Below are 19,886 nucleotides of genomic sequence, written 5' to 3' on the forward strand. Positions count from 1 at the left end.
TTAATGTGCTTAGCTTTTATTGATTACATCAAAGAGACAGGAAATGTTCTGGAACAATTCATTCGCCACGATTCGCGCTACCAAAATGTAACGCTCCAAATTGAACAAGCATGTTGGCTATGTGCTCATCTCTCTTATTCATTGTGAAGTCTGCTAAGTACTCTACAGTAAAAAAAATAATAATACTTCATTTCGACTACATCATAGAAATCGATTTTGATTCGTTCATTTTTTAAATAGAGTTTTGTTGAGTCCAAACCGAATGATGGATTATTTATGTGCACAGGTATTATGCACACGACGACATACCCGATTCCACCTGTTGCATAAGCGACACAAAACTAGAACAAACAAACTAACGAAGAAAAAAAAAACAAAAAACAAAAAAAAAATAGAAATTTTTGTTCTTTAAGTTTACAAAACCTCTAATGCAGGCTCTTGTCTTAACTAAGTCTCATGTTGAAATGTAGGAATCGGCAAAGATATAGTCGCTCTATCCGAATTTCAAAGTACACACAGTAGCGTAGTGCTCTTTCTTTATTTTTCCATGACAAAACAAACGAAAATTTTCAAAGTTGGCAGCAACTGGCTTGTGCTTGGGGACACCTTTCGGCAACGATAGACGTCCATATCTTACTTTGCCCTGATCTTTGAGCTATTAATTCAAGTTTCTTGTGTATGGTGTACATGTATACATATGCTTAACGATGAACCCGGCAAACCAAGAACCATCTCACTATAGTACTTGAGAAGTTTTTGTCCGCCCCGAAAGAGGAAATCGGGGAAAGAAACATTACGGGAGCTCCAAAATAAGGTGAAAACTAAAGTTAAATTAAGTGAGTGCGCTTGAGATTGCTATACGGAGCGGTGGGTTGAAATCTTGTGACGGGCTGCCCCGCTTTGGTTTGCCCCTCATTTTTTTGCTTTACGATGGAGTTAGAGTTAGCACCAGCAAAAGAAGAACGAAGTAAGAGAATTTTGAAACAAAGTACACTACCCCATTTGTCTTTTTTTTTTTATTTTTATTTTTTTTTTTATTTTTCTGTTGTGGAGAGTGTGACGCGTCTTAAAATTTATTTTTGTCTCTTTTTTATTTTTTTTTCTTCTCTCTCTCTCTCTCTGTTTTGGCGTTTCTCGGCTATAAAAGTGGGACAAATCTCGTACTGAGAGGAAGTCGCTGAGGGCGCCATTTGAAAAAGAGAAAACTCATTTGTATAGGTTTGGAATGTGCAAGCTGTTATAGTGGACGGTGTTTGAATATGTAGCGTAGGTTTCATAGGAGCCGTTATTGTTCACACACCTCTCTATTTTTTTGTCGTTGGGCGCGTTGTGTTGCGTTGTGTTGCGTTGTGTTGTGTTGTGTTGTGTTGTGTTGTATGTGGGATGTTTGTAGGAAAAAATTTCTGTCTTGTTCCAATCATTCTTTGTGCACGCAAAAGCAATTAGTTAAGCACATATACTACTCTAGTGACACTAGGGTCAAACAAAGGAAAAGAGAACGGAGAAATGGATGCATTAAAACCACATCTAAGCGATAAACAACTGCGTGATTAGTCTAGTTGAGCAAAATTTAACATGCGCTGGTTGGAAACATCTGTTATATTGCGGAGGAAGGGATGGAGATTACTGTCAATTTGTTAGTTTTCATCTTTTATATATCCCTCAATAAGGTTTATATCAATTATAGTGAAGTTACATAATTGTCATAAAGTTTTACTAAGAAAAGTATATAGTGAATGGGATTATCAGGCGTCTAACTAAAGTACAAAATAAAATAAAATAAAAATAAAATAAGAAATTTAAAGTGCTAAGCCCGCGACAACGACAAATCATGAGAGAAACGCCAGATGCTCCATTCAATATTTTAAGCATACAATTGTTTTTACAAACGTGCTTCTGTTGAAAAGAAATTGTGTGACCGCAGCATCTACTCAAGGCTTTTATGATAAACTGCATCATGTAAATAGCTACTTTTGTTGGCTACGTTGTCTCCCTCTTCTCTCCCATTTCCATTGCCATTCCATTAACTAAAGATTTTTTTTTTTTTTTTTTTCGTTTTTTAATATTTTTTTTTTTTTTCCTTTCTTTCTTCGTCTTCTTAAAGTTTTGTTTAAATTCATCCAGCTGGTCAACAAAATACTAACAGTACAATCTACTACTTTCTCATCACCCATTACATTCGCTTTATTATCAACCACACACGTCCACCCTGTCGATTACCCTTCCACTTCATCTATAACCCCATTCTCAACTATTCTTTTTCAACCCATCTCAACTACAACAATTCGTTTAAAATTTCATGAACTTGAGCTATACGCTACGATTGCATAACCACAGCCCAGTATAAATTATTTTTTTTACCTTAACAAACGCTTCATTTAGATAGCACAACCACACAGTACAACTCATATACACTGACCAACACAGAGCATCAGAAGACTCAACAATCACCAGATACCTCTCATCCTACGCTGTACCTTTTCTTTTTTTTTTGGTACTGTCGTCCATTCCACTACGAAAATCCATAATAAAAAGGTTAAAAAAAAAGATAGCACTAGAACTTTTACAGATATACAGAGTATCCATATAATGGAAAATTACTTGCTAAGTTCTCCGACCCAATTGGCCCAACCGTTTGACGATTCGACCATTACATTTGATTTGTATGATCAAACATCGCAACAATTCCCTCAAAATCACGTGTTATCTTTAAGTCTGAAGCAGACCCAACAACAGCTGCAGCAACAACTGCAACAACCGCAGCAACAACTCGAACTACAGCAGCCGCATCAAATTGTTGGATCCCAGCACCGGGGCCACCAAGAATACCTGCATAAAGATACTCACTTCAGAGAACAACAACAACCAGAACATCTATCACTGGCCTTGAACTTTCACTCCAAAACAGAGTATATTGATGATGGCTCGATGTTCGATGACGAAGTTGTACCAGTCTCCACAAACCTACCGGAAAACAAATTCTACATCACTGATGATTCTGGCTTGGGTATAAATATTGTAGATGCTGACAGCGTCAGTTTTGGTCATTCAAGAGACGTATCATTGGACGAGGCAGCTTGTGTTCGCGGTCAAAATTTTCTGCACAATCATAACAACTCGGTGATGTCGTTGAATCAGGACCCTCCAAGTCAAAATTCAGCTATACCTGAATCCATTTCCTCAAACACTATTTATTCGTTGGGATCCATACCTTCGTTTGAATCTCCTTTGCATCAACAACAATTGCAACAGCACAAGGGTGGCTATCAACAAGTAACAAGTCAGCAGACATATTATCAACAACAGCCGATGTATCCACAACTGCAATACCAACAACAACCACAGCAACAGCATCATCTTGTGCAACAGCTTCCAAATCAACTGCATTTTGCCTCAACTCCTAGAAGACCCGGTAGAAATAAGTCGATGTCGGTGTCTTCATATACCACTCCATTGAGAAACTGTTCACAGTCGTTTTCACCCGTTAATTTGGCAGCAACTGCGTTCAACAAGGTGACCAAGACCCCGGCCAATAAAATCAAGGGCCATTCGCGATCGCGATCAAGAGTGTCTTTGGATGCCACTGCGGCCGTACTTGCATCGAAAACAAACTCAGCTTCGTCGTATAATTCTGCATTGAATCCATTTTATACACCCTCTCAGGGGATGAATTCGTTGGATGACGAGGAAAACTATGGAGCAAACAACTTGACCGCTACGCCATTACTTACACCAGGCTCACAAAAATTGAAATCATCACAATCAACATTTTTCAGTCCGTTTAAAAGTGAAGATTATGATGACCAATGTTTGGAAGACCAAGAGAATGACGCTTTGAAGCAATTGAAAAAGGCAAAGTCTTATTCAAGTTTGATAAAGAAGAATAGAAAGGATCATGAGATGTTGCACCAAATGAGTAAACGCCCACAAGTGAAAAGCAGCTCAAGCTCAACATTGTTGTTGCCCAATGCCATGGTACCTTTACCAAATTCAAACCGCGAACAGCATTCGCAACAAGAAACCCAACCACAGCAACCACAGCAGCTACAGCAACAGCAAGAGTATTTGCATGATCAAGATGATAACGAGGATGTGCAGGCCCACTCGATTGATTTGTTACTGGCTGAGTTTGACAACAATGGCGGTACTTATCCCCAGTTTGATAAAAAGATCACACAGAATTTGAACCAGTCTGTTTCTTCATTTAACCAGCATAGGAAAGTACCTTCTAGTGGTGGATTCCCATCTGCATCGATCGATTTGAGCGCAAACTTGGCTGAAGAGCCTCCTACTCAACTGGACAACAAGCATGAGCTCAATACTGACACGTCATCATCAGCTACTCCAACATTACTACCACCAATGGCTACTTTCCCTGTTGAAAGCTCCAAGACTAAAAAAGCAGAAGCTGTCACACCCAAACAACCCACTAGAAGGTCTACCAGAGCTAAAGCCAAAACTCAAACTAAACAAGACGATACATCCAAGGGTTCCAACAGCTCCTTTGAGAGCATTATCGAAGAGGATGGAACTGTTACCATTGCCATTCCAGAAGATCTTAACATTACTCGACCTAAAGTGCGTAATAATCGCTCAGAAAAGAATGATAAAGTTGACCCTAGGAAAAAGCACAAGTGTCCAATCTGCAACCTGCGATTCCAACGTCCAGAGCACGTCAAACGACATCTCAAGTCGCACTCTTCGGAGAAGCCGTTTCAGTGTGAAGAGCCAAACTGTGGTAAATGCTTCAATAGGAAGGATAATTTGAAGGCACATTTGAAGAAAATACATGGTCTCACCAATGTGTGAAGGCGGAGTTAGGGGAAAAGATGGGGAGAGAGAGAGAGAGAGAGAGAGAGAGACGGTACATAGAGCATAAGGCACGGTAAATATGGCTTGCGTGCGGAGACTCGGACCCGAATACTAAATACTAGGTGATATTTTGGTCCTTTTTTTTGAATTTCAATTTTGCATATTTATATTGTTTGATTCTTAATCTTGAAACTTTATTGGAGGGAGTTTTGTTAATAACTATTTACTTGGTTTTAAATTATGGTTAACTTCAAAAAAGAAAGAAAAATATAAGAACATTTGGTACAGAATCGTTTTCTGGTTAATGTGTATTATCTCTAACCACGCTGTCGATTGCATGGCAGAAATAGTCGATATTTTCATCATTCAACCCAGCGACGTTGACCCTTCCCATTGTAGTTGAATATACATTGTGTTTCGCGATCAATTGCTCATTTTGCTCCTTGGTTAAACCTGAGTACCAGAATAAACCCTTTTGCTCAACAACATTTTGCCAATCTCCTGGGGTTTTCAATTTAGTCAACCTTTCCAATATTTGGTGGCGCAACAGTTTTAATCTTGTTGTTGAGTCCTTCAACTCATTCAACCACTGGTTCCTCAACTTGTCGTTGGTGAGTATAATTGCAACTAACCTAGCTCCAAAGGCCGGAGCAAAGGAACATTCATGACGGAATAGGACAACCAAGTTGCTCTGGACATTGGACACATATTCGATATCTTGCACAACTGCATGAACTGCGCCGCATCGCTCAGAATACAAACCAAAATTTTTGGAAAATGATTGACAAACAAGGAATTCCAAACCCAACTTGTACAAGTATCGAATAGGCCAAGCATCTTGGTAAGGATCCCCCGAGCTGAAACCTTGATACGCAGTATCCAACAATGGAATTAGTTGACGCTTTTGCAAAATGGGGCCAATTTGCCTCCATTGCTCATGCGTAAAATCAGCTCCAGTTGGATTATGACAACAAGTTTGGAAAAGGAAGACCGATTTGGGCGGTGCTGAATTCAAGGCAGCCAAGACACTCTCAAAATCAACCGACCTGGATTCTTCATTGTAGTGCCGGTATGTGGTTACATTCCCACCAATGTGCTCAATCATGGGTTTGTAATTTTGCCATGCTGGTGTCCCTACGTAGTAATTGGTATATCCTGCTTCACGATACAACAACATGGCCATATGTAAAGACCCGGTCCCCGAGATTGTTTGAATCGAAGCCACTTTTCCCTGGCTAGCTATTTCTTCACCAAAAACGAGTTTTTGTGCACCAGCAACAAATTCTGGGATGCCCGCCATACTGGTGTAATTGTGTCCTGGATCATTGTCATGTAAAATCTGCTTGGCTTTGGTAATACTTGGGAACTCATAACATGCACCCGATTTGTCTTTGTAAACTCCTATTGAAACGTCAATTTTGTTGGGGTTAGTGTCATTTGCGTACTGTTGCATAGTTTTGATGATTGGATCAGGCTCCTCACGAACCAAGTTGGAGAATACTGTCTGCACTGTCATACTTGTGTCTAAAGCGGCACTTTTGATTTGAGTTCGTGGTTTTTGGGAAAACAAGACATTTATTTTCAAATATTATACATAGAAGGGATCTGGGTTCTTTATATAGCTGCATCACTTGAAATTCAGCCCTTGGCTTTTTCAATGAAAATTATTTGGCACCTCGGAGAAGCCCAATGTGGTACTGAGTGCGGCTCAACACAGTATTACACAAAACAATCCTCACTAAAAAATAAAAATTTTTTTGTTCAGTTTATTTTCATACCCTTCGAATGCCGCGAAAAACACAAAAAAGAACAACATCTCTAATTCTGCCCGAGTTGCTTCGCTTGCGAGTTCCATTTCCGTAGATTGATCATAAACGGTGGAAGCCACAGATAGAAGCTTTTTTCCACAACTTATGCCATACTTTTGCTGGACTTTTCCGTCCCACGGAGCAAGGTTCTCAAGCTGGTTTTGCATGCTACGCAGTAATAATTTGATGGCACACTTGATGAAGTGGAACTAAGGCAGTTACGGAGCCCCCAGTAGAAATCAGATCAAGCACCTTGGTGGTTGTGGCAGCCACATATTTTAAATTATTCCTGAGAGCTTTCACTTGCCAAGAGTTTGCATCCTGCGTGGATGAGACTTCTGCAGCATGCATTTGTTTCAAAAGCTCCGTAAGAGGTTGAAGATAGAACTGGGTGATTTCTTGGGGATCAAGTTTAATCTTGTCTGATGTCAAATTTTGATTTACAATCGAGATCGTTTTGATCTGTTCCAATATATCCAGATGATCCAACTGGGTCACCACTGACTTCATCAATTGTAGTAGCTCTTTGCGTCCAGCATCAGTGTCAAAGTTGAGCTTTTGCAAAAGGGCATATTTTACACATTTGAAGTCAGGTACAGTGCTGTCAAGTGAACTTATTTGCTTACCAAGCCCTAGCATGATGTCTTTTGTAGTTAAAATGAGCAACTTTCTCAAAAATTTAAAGTATAGTGCACTAATTTCACGGTAGTACTGCGAGTTGTCAAGTACAATCAGGTTAAGAGCAATTAGCTCGCTTTGGTAATGTGTGATTATCTTATCAGCAAGCCTCACATCCATCAAATTGGTCCACATATGGATGGCTTGAATTTGTATCACATCTGTGATTTTGAACTCTTTGAAAAAGGCATTGACCAAATTGTCTTTTAGGCCAAACCTTGCATCCACCAAATCGTATGTCAGTTCTCTAGTAGCATCGCTTTCTATACAGTTCCCAATTGCAATGCAACACACTGCAAACACGTATGGATTGTGTGATTTTAATTGATCAAATGGAATATCATTGCGTTTGTTTGTAAACATTAAGCTAGCTGATACCAACATTTTCCTAGCTATATTGGCGTCTTCCACCTGCAAAAGCTTTCTGAGTAAATTATCGAATGCATCTTTGTCAGGTCCAGAATACGCAATTACTTCCACCATTTTCTCGACATACTCTCTGTCTTTGATCGCCTCGAAATTATCTTCTAGTTTGTTCTTTATTCCTTCTATTAGGGAAGTATCAGCTTCATCTAAGTTTTCAGCATTATATTTAATGAGTTCATATGCAACGTCGAATGCCCCCACGTCATCTTCGTCATCCACGCGTTGATAAACCAGTTTGTGGATTCCTTCACTATGAAAAAACCTCATGAAATTGCCAACTTTCTGAGACTCAACAATAAACTGTCCGAGAAATGTAAAGGCCAACCAAGCCAATGTATCATCTTTCATAACTAGTAATGATTGAGCTAAACTCCAAAACTCGTGTACTTCCAAGACATCAGTTGTGAAAAATTCTCGATTTCGATCACTTCTTGCAACTAAGTTTATGAGAACGGGAAGTACACCGCCTAGTAGTGGCAAGCCTTCACAACTTCCTTGAAGTCCACTTTCAATGATTTTGTTAAACTTGTGAATTATGGCAGAAAGGTTTGTAGTGACAATTTCTGACTCTCTAAAGGTATCGTCTCTCAACTCGATCTTTAATTTGTCAAGGGAAAAAAGAGTGATTTCATCTCCGTTGATAATGTCATGCACTGGGGACGGGTCAATTTGCCGAGTTTCCTGTTCCATGCTTGACTAGACCCAATTGGTTGAAGAAAGGGGTTGTTGTCGCGAATTTTCTGCAAGGTATAGTGTCTCATCACGTGTTCATTCTTACAGTCGTGCACATTCTGTCAAAACATGTTCAACACGAATTGCGCCTTAAAACAAGAAAGAAATTTTATACTCTGGCGGCAATTTTGATCGTCTTGCTAGACATCCACACAGTTCGGAAGGCTCGCCCAACGAGGTCAAAAACCGTTTGCTCCAGAACCAATTACATTAATTTTCTTTTTTTTTTTTTGTTTTTGCTATGAGTGGTTGATCTTTGCTGAGGGTGTTTAACACACGCAGCATATATGTTGTCAACATCACTGAAAGACAGTTACGTTACTCAGATAGCTAATTGTACAATCCTTACAGCCAAAGTGAAGTATTTACCTTTACAGTTTCTAGAGGGCAAGATTTTTTTAGATTCAGCTTTGGAGATAGGATTCACGACAGAACACATCACCTGACTCCTCCTTGTTAGATTAGGCTTGGCGTTTATCACTACCCAATATGAAGATCTTGGTGTCTCCAAATGATGACTCGATTATGCCCGACAAATGTTCGTCCTCTAGTTCTAACCAGCTAAGTTTGGTCGGACATCACGCAAACTTTGTATCTAGCAGGACAATTTTGCCAACCCTTTGTGGCCGAGCATTTCATGGTTAGGTGTCTTGGTCAGAAGCGGTTATAGCATTGCATTTGAAACATCTTGCAAACCATGAGTGTCATATGTGGCACTTTTGAATTTCAATAAATGTTGAAAAGATGCATAAATGTTGTCGAACATTTGGCAGTTCTCTTTTCTTTGCGAAAGGGACTCAGGCGACAGCGAATGTGAAAGGCCCGCTAGGAAACATCGACAAAACTCTCCCGTGTCGCACAAGCTGGTCGAAAATCAGTTCGCAAATATACTTGTAGTGTCATTTTTACTTGCCGTGTTGATCATGACTGCGGTGATATCGTGCTAACATGACCTGGAAATGCTAGTGATAAATCAGTTGCTCATAAAAAAAGTTCTTGTGCGATGTCACTAGAAAATCTCGTCTCATCTCATATCTCTTTGTTGGTAGATACTACTGCTCCATGATTTGCGAAATATGCAACAAAAGTGAAAGCAAATATAAATGCCCCACTTGCAAAAGAGCCTATTGCTCTTTGGCATGTTACAAGTCGGAAGCCCACAAACATGAAGAATCAAAGGTGGCAGAGCCAGCATCGAAAGAGTTGCCAACTCCAGCTGCAGATACATCTTTTGAATCAATGACAAAATTTGACAAGTTTCTTCAAGATGAAGAGATTAAGTACCTACTAAGGCAACCAGCCTTACAATTCCATCTTTTGTCAGTTCTCACAATACTAGAAGATGGGTTTATCAGTAACCTAAACCAAGAGCAAAAATTGGAAGTGATGAATCTCAAATTGAATGATTTACGAAAAGGTGGCGTGGAACAAAATGAGTTAGTGGAAGAGTTTGTGCAGAGAGTCTTGGAGCTAGACGAAATCAATTGAATCTACTACGCATCTACTTTCCCACCCCATATATTCTTCTTTTGTCCCTTGAGTCCGACTTTCAATTTGAACAAAAATCCACCAAGATCTCCGAACATATCATCTGCATCGATTTTGGCATCGAAATCGTCGAGTTTCAAGTGCCCTGTGGTTACATACAAATCATCGTCATCGGGACCCCCAATGGTAACACAGGTGCATCTTTTTGCTGGTACTTGAATCTTTTCTACTAGTTCACCACTTTCAGTGACATGCAAAATTGTTGAAGTTGAAAATACAGCAGAGTATATATCCCCATTGAGTGTGCGAACCAACCCATCTGGCTCAGGGTCGTTTTCGTTTGGATAAAAGTGTTTAGTTTCAATAAATGCAGTCTTGTTGCTCAATGCATTCTTTTCATGATCGTATTTGAACTTGTATACTGTAAAGTTTAAAGAATCAGTCCAGTACACCTCACTCCCGTCGTCATTGAAAGCCATGCCATTGGAAATCTTGGTGTTCTCCAACATCACATCAACTTTTAAATCTGGAGTGATACGAAACAATTTTCCCTCTGCTTGAACACCTTCTTTTGCACTAACAGGGAAATCCGTCATAACTCCGATCCAAAGATTACCCCAGGGGTCTATAATTCCATCATTCGATCTCAATCTATGGGTTTCCTCCTCGGTAAATGGATATTTGAAGAAATATTTCAATGTGCCTGTGCTGAAATCGCCATAGGCTAACCCAGATTTAGCGGCAACCAACACCACATTTTCCCTTTCAGTGAGAGAAACAAAACCAATTGATTCCTTTGGGTCAGGCCATTTCAAAACATCATGCTTGTTAAGATCATCCAACAGTAGACGATGAACTTCACCTTGGATGATGTCGATCCATAATAAGTTATTGTTGCGATAGTCATACGTTACCCCTTCAGTCAAACGTCCACGGTAGCTCTGCGGGAATATGTTCCTTTCAGTTGCAATTAAAGACATGCTTTAGAAGTGTAGGGCAACGTAGTGCAATGCGTCTGCAAAAATAAGGGTAAATGTGTATTTGCTGTTTTAAACTTGCGCTCAGATCTTAGAACCGTTGTGTGATCGGAGGTTCGGGATGCGAATAATCAAAATTTACACGACTTTGGACAATAAAACTACATCTTGCAACGCAGAGTACTTTGGTTAATGCACTGTTTGTTGTAATACTCTACATAGTAATTGTAACCAACATATGCGGGCCACCAAAATGAGCGATTTGTGTAGTTTGTTAAAATTTTTTAGGCAGACTTCTCAATTGTGTAATATGGAGAATGTGCTCAATCTAAGACCTAGTTACGTAGTCATCCTCACTCATCCATTCGTATTGATGTTCTATAAATCTCTGGTTCAGATCTGAAGAGAGCTGGTTCTTGATGCCGCGTTAAAGCACTTCTTTCCCCGTCAGTACGGATTTAAAATTAAATTTCGTACTGTGTGAATCACTTTGTAACATTTGGGGCCCTGATTCTCGACAGTATGGCAAAAGCTGCAGGGCTGAAGTCGAATAGTTAATTATGGTGATATGCTCCCATCTTTTGTCTGCAACTTCTCCCATTCTCTAGCCAAGTTGATCAAAGCTTCTGTGTCGTTGGCCGCACCAACAACGTCTATCGGCACTTGGCTTTCACTGTATTGCTTCTTTGCAAATGCCGCAAGGTTAGTCTCGTTGATTAGCCTGAATTCGTATTCATTGTCATCCTTAGGATTTCGTGTCAACAATTCATTCCAAGTAAATAGTAGCGACTCTGATTTACGCAGAAATGGATTTATATCGATAATGTAAACCTTATCGAATGGTCTTGGTATATACACGTCAAGAATGAATTTTTCCACTTTCAAATTTGGAATCACCTCATTGTAAACAAATTTGCTGATCCTCGCATTCAACTCTGGCTCTAGGTCTTTCAAAAAGTCATAGTAATTTAAGTCACGCTGAGATATACCTAGGATATTTCCATCCTTTACAAACACCCTAAACTCTAATGCAGGGTTGATATCTTCCCACTTTTTTAAAACCAATTCATACGCAACTTTGACATCCTTTGGATCCTCAACTTCCAGGAAGGGATACAACAAATCATCAACTATGTGGTCTGATGATTTCAAAAGTAGGTATATATCATTGGCTTCAATGCTTTTGATCGTGTTTCCTGGTAACAACCAGCTGGCATCTTTTGGACTTGACCAATTCAATTTGGGGATCACCTTACCTCCCAATTTCTCCACATACTTGCTAATTTGATCATGCAAGTGGATAAACTTCAAATGAGGAGGGTCAGAATTGTCTGTCTCATCTTCGTCCCAATCACTATATTCGTTATCACTAGTTTGTTCTAGTCTCGTTTGCTTCGTTGCTAGCTTTATTCCATCGCTGAGTAAATAGTCGATAAAAGTAGGTGGAAGTGGGTTGATCACTCTATACGGAAACAAATGGTCCTTAAACAAATCACACCAATTGGAGAATGAGCATTTAAGAATTTCTTCTTGGGTAACCCCCGACTTTTCAAATGTTGTGTAGTCTTCACCCATTGTGCCTCTTGAAACGACGCGATGGAATCAATTCGAATCAGAAGAACAAAAAAAAAAAAAGACAAAAGAAAAAAAAAAAAAACCAGCCAAATGAGTAAAGGAGAAAAAAACTTGCAAAAAAATCCTACTACTTTCAGTGTACCCTGTGTCCTTCATCAAACAATGACCTCTGTAGCCAGGCCGCAACAGGCACCATCCAATGCGACATTCAAGGATAAAGAAAAGCCACAAGAGGTGCGCAGGGCCAATATATTAGCAGCAAGAGCGGTCTCCGATGCGATTAGAACCTCGTTGGGTCCGAAAGGAATGGACAAGATGATCAGGACAAACAAAGGTGAAATTATCATCTCCAACGACGGTGCAACTATTTTGAAACACATGGCAGTATTGCACCCTGCAGCCAAAATGCTTGTAGACGTTAGTCATGCGCAAGATGTGGAAGCTGGTGATGGAACTACAACTGTTGCCATTTTAACTGGTGCCTTATTAGGAGCTGCTGAGAGGCTATTGAACAAGGGAATCCATCCTACATTGATTGCCGAGTCTTTCCAAAGAGCAGCTCAGCGTAGTGTTGAAATACTTTTGGACATGGCCTCCAAAATCAAGTTGGACGATAGAGAAATCTTGATTAAGGCTGCTTCCACTTCATTGAGTTCCAAGATTGTGTCCCAATTTTCACTGTTATTGGCTCCATTAGCGGTTGACTCTGTATTAAAAGTGATCAACGACGAGCAAAACAATGTTGATTTGAACGATATTCGTTTGGTGAAGAAATTGGGAGGTACGATCGATGACACTGAGTTGATAAATGGTGTTGTTTTGACACAAAATGTTGTGAAAAATGCCGGTGGGCCCACGAGGATAGAAAAGGCCAAGATTGGGTTAATCCAGTTCCAATTGTCACCACCAAAGCCAGATATGGAGAACAATGTTGTTGTGAACGACTACAGGCAAATGGACAAAATTTTAAAAGAAGAAAGAGCATACTTGTTAAACATATGTAAAAAGATTAAAAAGGCCAAATGTAACGTTTTGTTGATACAGAAGTCCATTTTGAGGGACGCTGTCAACGATTTGGCATTGCACTTTTTATCAAAGTTAAATATCATGGTGATCAAAGATATTGAAAGAGATGAAGTTGAGTTCTTGTCCAAAGCCGTTGGATGCAAGCCAATTGCTGACATTGACAACTTTACCGAGGACAGGCTAGGCTCTGCTGATTTGGTTGAGGAAATTGAAAGCTCCAGCTCCAAGATTGTCCAAATCACGGGAATCACATCGAAAAACACCCAGCCAACTGTATCTATTGTTGTCAGAGGTGCAAACAACTTAATTGTTGATGAAACTGAGAGATCGTTACACGATGCTTTGTGTGTTGTTAGATGCTTGGTCAAGGAAAAAGCGTTGATTGCAGGAGGTGGTGCGCCAGAAATTGAAGTTTCCAGGCAATTGATGAAGGAGTCAAATAAATTGTTTGGCGTGGAGCAATTTGTTTATCAAGAATTTGCTCTTGCTTTGGAGGTGATACCCACAACCTTGGCAGAAAATGCTGGTTTGAATCCTATCAATGTTGTCACTGATTTGAGAAATAGACATGAAAACGGAGAAAAGAATGCTGGTATATCCGTTAGGAGGTCAGGCGCGTCAAATACGTTTGACGAACATGTTTTACAACCAGTGTTGGTAAGTACCAGTGCTATTGTTTTGGCCTCAGAGTGTGTCAAGTCTATTTTGAGAATTGATGATATTCAATTTAGCCGTTAATATAAATCTATACAAGTTTAACCGATCTTGATAACCCTTTCTTAATACCAGTCTTTTCACCCTCGTAAGGACCTCTACTTTTTTCGCTGTCGTATACTTGCCTAACCGATTTGAGTTTCTTTTTAGCGGTCTCGTATTGTTTTCTCTTTTTAACTCTTGAGTTTCTGTACTCCTTCTTACGATGAGGCGTGAGACCTTTATTCTTGAGAATCTGGTAGTTGATGGCTCTTTTTCCATCCTGTCCAATTTCTTCTTGTAGTTCAGCCAATTTTCCTTCTTTGGCTGCCTTAACTGCTGCTGCATGTGCAAGTTTCCTGTTTTCCGATTTCAAAGCTTTATTTTGTTTGAGAGTGTCGTAGTATTCATTACCATCCTCATTCCAAACGCGATTCTCATAATCATCGTCACCATCGTTGACAGTCTCATCATCATTGATATCTTTTTTGTCGAGGCCCCTTTTTCTTGCTTCTTCGATAAGTTTTTGTTGCCTTTCATATAACCTCTCCTTATAAGGGACATCCATATCTCCAGAGGTGTATTTCTCCCTCTGAGCTGCTGCTTTGTCAATTTTAGCTGTATAGAATCTCAAAGTCTTTTTCCGGCGTGTCTTATCTTCCATGTCCACGTCATCAATGTCAGCTTCAGTAAAGTCATCACCTGTTGATTTCGGTGCCCTCTTGATAGTTCTCTGTTTGTGAATATCAATGGTTTGACTCTTTTCAGGAACTTCCTCTTGTTCATCCTCCTCTTCTTCATCCTGCTCATCAACTGACTGACTATCTTCTTGCTCCTCCCTCGCATCAACAAAGTCATCTTCGTCTATATCACTCGAACTTATCTCTTTTGTAATTTCTTCAGACTCCTCCTTGACTTCAAGTGGTAGTTCGTTTGCTTGCCTCCAAACCTCTCGCGAGCTCAATATCGACTCCATCACTGGATGGTCCTTCATGGATACAAAGCCTTCCCCGCTACGGAGATTGTCTAGAAATATGGCCATGTAGGATGTAATTGACGCCAAGTAGCCAGATAAAGCCCCGACTTTGATTGTCGTGCATACATTCTCATCCAACAGCTTCAACTCATCAAGCTTGGGTCGCAACTCCTCCAATTCCCTCATCAAAGGTATGAATTCTGGAAAAGATTGCTTTAGCAATTTTAATCTTTCTGTGTCATCGAGCCCCTCGAGGTTTGTTGATGTATCAATCACAACTTGAGAAACAGCACCATCCTTGGTGTCAAATGTGTCAGCTTTCTTTTGCCAATCCTCTAGAATCTCATCATCAACATAATCATCCATTTCCAAATCCTGCAAATGCTTCCTCTGTTGTCTCAACGCTTCTTCCGTCATTTGCTTCGAGTCCTCATCGTCGCTGCCATCATCTCCACCATAATAATTTTGTCTACCACCCCATCCTTTCTCTTCATCAACCTCTTCGGCTTCGGCTTCGGCTTCTCCTTCTTCATCACCTGACTCCTCCGCTTCGTCATGATCTTCCTCTGAGTCCTCGTCACTAGCTGATCCCAAAACCTCTTCCTGTGAATCTTCATCTTCGGAATCTCTATCTTGACCGTACTCCCCAGCTTGGTCTAGTAAAATCTTGGACCTGTTAGCATTGAATGCGTCAACTTCATCCAAGTCCGAGTTGTCCTCAGTGGTGTTCCTTGCCTGTCTTGCCATTTATTGCTGATTTGTCAAAAAAGTTGCAAATCAAGAAGCTCATCTCATTTGATTTTATCGATTATTATTTTCTTTTTTTTATTTTTTTTTTTCTTTTTTCTTATTTGTTTCTTCACCATTAAATCCTTGCATTTACTGCACCATCAAAATCATGTCCAATCGTTTAGAATCATTGAACTCGAAGAAGCCTTCCAGTTCTCCCGCTCCTAAACCTGGACTCAAATTTAAGCCCAAGGTAGTACAAAGAAAATCAAAGGAAGAGCGGGCCAAAGCTGCACCACAAGTCAAACAAGAAGTACAGCGAGATGCATCGAATAGGGGTAGAGGAGGTAGTGCCAGAGGAAGAGGCCGAGGAGGTCGTAATAACTACGCAGGTACACATTTGGTCACGTCAGGTCCCTTGTCTGCTGGATCCGTATCCATTGGTAACCTGAGAGGGACCAAATTAGGATTGACAGCGGACTTGATGTACAATAGTAATGGCGAAAGTTTGTCAACTCCTGACTTTATAAACAACTTAAAAAAGAAGGAGAGCAAGTCAGCCACTCCCGGTGGAGGAGATTCTGATGAGGAAGCTGACCCAACAAAGATAAACATGACGGAAGCGTATATGTTTGAGGATGATGCAACTGAATTGTTCCCATTCAGGCCATTTAGGGACGATGGAATCAAGAGGGAAGTAGACGTTAAGGAAGAGCAACCATCTGCTATCAAGACTGAACCGCTAGACTCCGCGGAAAGTACTCCCGCGGTAATATCACTTACTGAAAGCAGAGAAGCCACAGCAAAGAGTGAAGCCATCGAGGACAAGATCGAAGTGATTAAAGAAAACAAAGCCAAGCTTGAGAGCAAGATCACTCAGAACGACCTGATTACCACGGACGAAGCTAGCAAATTGATTACGGATCATGAACAAGTGTTGGATATCCTAGCTGGAAGTTTCAGGAATTTATCCACCCGTGAAAGGAACGACGATCAATACGTTCTTTTCCAGCTACCACAGCACTTGCCAACGTATACACGAGAGGCTACTATGGTGAAGCCAGAGCCAGGTACAACTGGAGATCTTGAAGAAGAGGGAGTTTCCAGATCTCTGCTTGGTACGAGTACCTCGACATTGCGAGGCGAGATTGGAAAAATCAATATCCATCAATCAGGTAAGATAACTATTGATCTTGGCAATGGTGTAAAGCTTAATGTTACCAAAGGAGTACCCACTGACTTTTTGCAAGAGTTGAGTATAGTGGATGTCAACCGCGGACATTCCGCAGACGAAGATGTGGAGATGATTGACGATGAAGGCAGAGATATCTTTGGAAAGCTTATACGATTAGGAGCAGTCACTGAAAAGATCATAGCTACGCCATGTATTGAATAAATGGGGTTGTGTGTAGTGAAGAAAATGCATGAGTGCGGGTATTAACATTTTTGGTTGTAAAAAAATAATTAAAAGTAAGGGTACACACACACACATCAACACACACACATCAACACACACGCCAACACACACGCCAACACACATCGGTATCTTCACTTTCTTAGGTGCTGTGAATGGATGAGGATTTGATTTCAATTGCAGAAGAGATTCTGTTTCAAGTAGGTTGGAAAAAGATATTGTCGTTGGATTATTATCGGTCGAATTTGGGGGTGAGTTGTTTGGATGTAGAGAATAGAAAATTGCTTGTGTATGAGGATATTGAAGTGTTATGTCCAAATTCTTACGTGGAAGCAATAATTGATGACTTGGCACCGGATATTGTGTTTGCGTCTTCACGATGCACGGAGGGCATGATGACCTTTTTGAGAGCCTTGGGAGTCGATCGGAATATTTCAGTATTTGTCAAGATTGTGTCTGATTACACAAGATTCGACCTTCAGAGTTTAGCCCAGTCATTTGAACAGCATATCAGCACTATTGGCTCGAGACTTTTTATCACTGCGGCTTTAAAGTCTCCCTATTACAAACTAAGCGTAAGCATTCACATACTCGAGGCGAAAAAGCTCTTTGTACTAACTCCTCCTCGATGGGCACATTGAATGCGATGTATCTTGGTATTGCAGATAATGTTGAACATCTATGTTTAGCGGAAATGGTTGACTCGATTGATGCGTTCAATTTCAAAAATCTCATGTTTTTGGATACTGATCTGTTGTATGCTCTACAAATTGTATCGGATCTGCATACGAAAAGGTCTGCTTTGAAAGAGACGGTGAGCAACTTGTTTGACTTTTTGAATCACACGGCTACAAGGGAAGGGTATATGCTCCTTCGTGACTGGACAAGAAAGCCATTGGCAAATTTGAATCTTATTGAAGAACGTCAAGCTGTGGTTAAATTGTTCAGTTCAGAGTCTTTCAAGGAAAGCCGGAAACAGATATTAAAGTTACTTGGTCAGTTAAAGAGCCTGTTTCGGAATATCAAAAGGTTAAGAGCAAATGAGCTACTTTGGAATAGCTGGAGATCATTGCTTCTGTTTTTGTCAAGCTCTGTCCAGGTTGCAAAGCTCTTGCGATTGTGCTTTATCGCAGCAGCAGCAGCTGATCCTCCTCCTAGTTTCAAGTTCCAAAATTTACTAAAAGACGACGTCTTTGAGTTTCAAAAACTTTCGGATACCATCCTTCTGATTATTGAGTTACAATCGTCTGCAGAGGAAGGGAAGATTAGGGTCCTAAGCGGCGTCGATGAAAATATTGATGAATTAAGAGTCATCTACAACGATTTGGAGTCAATTTTGCAAAACTGCTCACACACGTTAACCAGCATGTACAGTCAACGTTTCAACACTGTTTACATTCCACAATTGGGATTCTTGGTGTCTGTAGATATATCCAATGCAGCAACACTTTTGAATTTGCCAAACGAATGGGAACAAGTGTTTGCTACACCCACCAATGCTTATTACAAATGCAACGAAGTGCAGAATTTGGACGAAACTTATGGCGATGTTCACACCCTAATCAACGATAGAGAGATTGAGATCATACAAGGATTGCAAGAGGAAGTTTTGAACTACGAAGATCGGATTTTTGAGGTAATTGACGGTCTTGTTGAATTGGATTGCTTATGCTCCTTGGCTCAAGTTTCTGGACTTCCAGATTTCAATTTTCCTACATTAACCTCGGGACTCGAATTGGAAATCAAGGATGGGCGACATGTTTTATTGGAATCAAATCTGAAAACAGCAGTTTCCAATGACGTGGCATACTCGAATCAAGAACGAATACATGTAGTCACAGGCGCAAATTTTTCTGGCAAATCGATTTTTCTCAATCAGACAGCTTTGATTGTGGTGCTTGCCCAAATGGGTTGCGCGATTCCAGCACAGTCAGCGGTAATTGGAGTAGTTGACAAGTTGCTAACGAGAATCCTGTCACGAGAGTCATTAGAGAAACGGCAATCTACATTTGCTATTGATATCAACCAACTATCCAAATGTATTGATCTCAAAACAGAAAGATCGTTGGTGATTATTGACGAATTTGGTAAGGGTAGTGATTCAATTGATTCCCCGGCTTTATTGGGAGGCGCATTGACCTACTTTGCCCTGCAGAGGGAATGTCCTCGGTGTATTATATCCACACATTTTTTGGAACTTTTTCGTGGCAATTTGGTTCTCAATAGAATGGCTAAGGAAAAGGTTAAATTTTTGTCAACGCAGGTATTCTTGGAGAATGAGAATACAGATACTGAGCTAGTTTACCTGTACAAAATTGTCCTGGGAATCTGCGACAATAGTTACGGAATCCACTGTGCCAAAGTTTGTGGGATTCCCCTGGAGATCATTGCAAGAGCTGATGAGATTGGTCACAAACTCGATGAAGGAAAAGATTTGGTTAGCGAGATGGCTCTTTTAACGGCAAACGAGGAACAGAACTACTCCATAGCTAGAGAAGTGGTTATGAAGTTTTTGGCTTTAGACTTTAGCGAATCGGCCAAAACAGCGCTCG

General features: G+C 40.3%; 8 protein-coding genes and 1 pseudogene across 9 annotated transcripts; 4 read left to right on the forward strand and 5 right to left on the reverse strand. All coding sequences in view use genetic code 12, as the record gives it.

The window, feature by feature from the left end:
- Window positions 1-2,589: 2,589 nt before the first annotated feature.
- Window positions 2,590-4,809, forward strand: CAS5 (Cas5p; the record flags this gene model as incomplete). Its single annotated transcript, XM_051754385.1, has 1 exon — window positions 2,590-4,809. The coding sequence occupies one exon, from the start codon at window positions 2,590-2,592 to the stop codon at window positions 4,807-4,809; it is 2,220 nt and encodes a 739-aa protein (XP_051606745.1).
- A 304-nt stretch (window positions 4,810-5,113) lies between these two features.
- On the reverse strand, window positions 5,114-6,328 carry AAT22 (Aat22p; the record flags this gene model as incomplete). The annotated part of the gene is made up of 1 exon (XM_051754386.1): window positions 5,114-6,328. The coding sequence occupies one exon, from the start codon at window positions 6,326-6,328 to the stop codon at window positions 5,114-5,116; it is 1,215 nt and encodes a 404-aa protein (XP_051606746.1).
- A 460-nt stretch (window positions 6,329-6,788) lies between these two features.
- Window positions 6,789-8,414, reverse strand: KGF57_004835 (uncharacterized protein; the record flags this gene model as incomplete). Its single annotated transcript, XM_051754387.1, has 1 exon — window positions 6,789-8,414. One exon carries the CDS (start codon window positions 8,412-8,414, stop codon window positions 6,789-6,791), a length of 1,626 nt encoding a protein of 541 aa, XP_051606747.1.
- A 1,104-nt stretch (window positions 8,415-9,518) lies between these two features.
- HIT1 (Hit1p) lies at window positions 9,519-9,944 on the forward strand (the record flags this gene model as incomplete). Its single annotated transcript, XM_051754388.1, has 1 exon — window positions 9,519-9,944. The coding sequence occupies one exon, from the start codon at window positions 9,519-9,521 to the stop codon at window positions 9,942-9,944; it is 426 nt and encodes a 141-aa protein (XP_051606748.1).
- Window positions 9,945-9,949: 5 nt separating this feature from the next.
- CGR1 (Cgr1p) lies at window positions 9,950-10,924 on the reverse strand (the record flags this gene model as incomplete). The annotated part of the gene is made up of 1 exon (XM_051754389.1): window positions 9,950-10,924. The coding sequence occupies one exon, from the start codon at window positions 10,922-10,924 to the stop codon at window positions 9,950-9,952; it is 975 nt and encodes a 324-aa protein (XP_051606749.1).
- A 555-nt stretch (window positions 10,925-11,479) lies between these two features.
- Window positions 11,480-12,496, reverse strand: KGF57_004838 (cell proliferation protein; the record flags this gene model as incomplete). Its single annotated transcript, XM_051754391.1, has 1 exon — window positions 11,480-12,496. The coding sequence occupies one exon, from the start codon at window positions 12,494-12,496 to the stop codon at window positions 11,480-11,482; it is 1,017 nt and encodes a 338-aa protein (XP_051606750.1).
- A 162-nt stretch (window positions 12,497-12,658) lies between these two features.
- Window positions 12,659-14,260, forward strand: KGF57_004839 (chaperonin-containing T-complex subunit; the record flags this gene model as incomplete). Its single annotated transcript, XM_051754392.1, has 1 exon — window positions 12,659-14,260. The coding sequence occupies one exon, from the start codon at window positions 12,659-12,661 to the stop codon at window positions 14,258-14,260; it is 1,602 nt and encodes a 533-aa protein (XP_051606751.1).
- Window positions 14,261-14,267: 7 nt separating this feature from the next.
- SAS10 (rRNA-processing protein) lies at window positions 14,268-15,938 on the reverse strand (the record flags this gene model as incomplete). Its single annotated transcript, XM_051754393.1, has 1 exon — window positions 14,268-15,938. The coding sequence occupies one exon, from the start codon at window positions 15,936-15,938 to the stop codon at window positions 14,268-14,270; it is 1,671 nt and encodes a 556-aa protein (XP_051606752.1).
- A 151-nt stretch (window positions 15,939-16,089) lies between these two features.
- KGF57_004841 lies at window positions 16,090-19,793 on the forward strand (annotated as a pseudogene). Its single transcript has 4 exons — window positions 16,090-17,305; window positions 17,605-17,909; window positions 18,227-19,496; window positions 19,675-19,793. Coding segments are annotated over exons 1-4 (2,910 nt in total).
- The last annotated feature ends 93 nt before the right edge of the window (window positions 19,794-19,886 follow it).

The sequence above is a fragment of the Candida theae genome, assembly GCF_024610275.1.
Source record: "Candida theae strain CBS 12239 chromosome Unknown scaffold11, whole genome shotgun sequence".
NCBI classification, from domain to species: domain Eukaryota; kingdom Fungi; phylum Ascomycota; class Pichiomycetes; order Serinales; family Debaryomycetaceae; genus Lodderomyces; species Lodderomyces theae.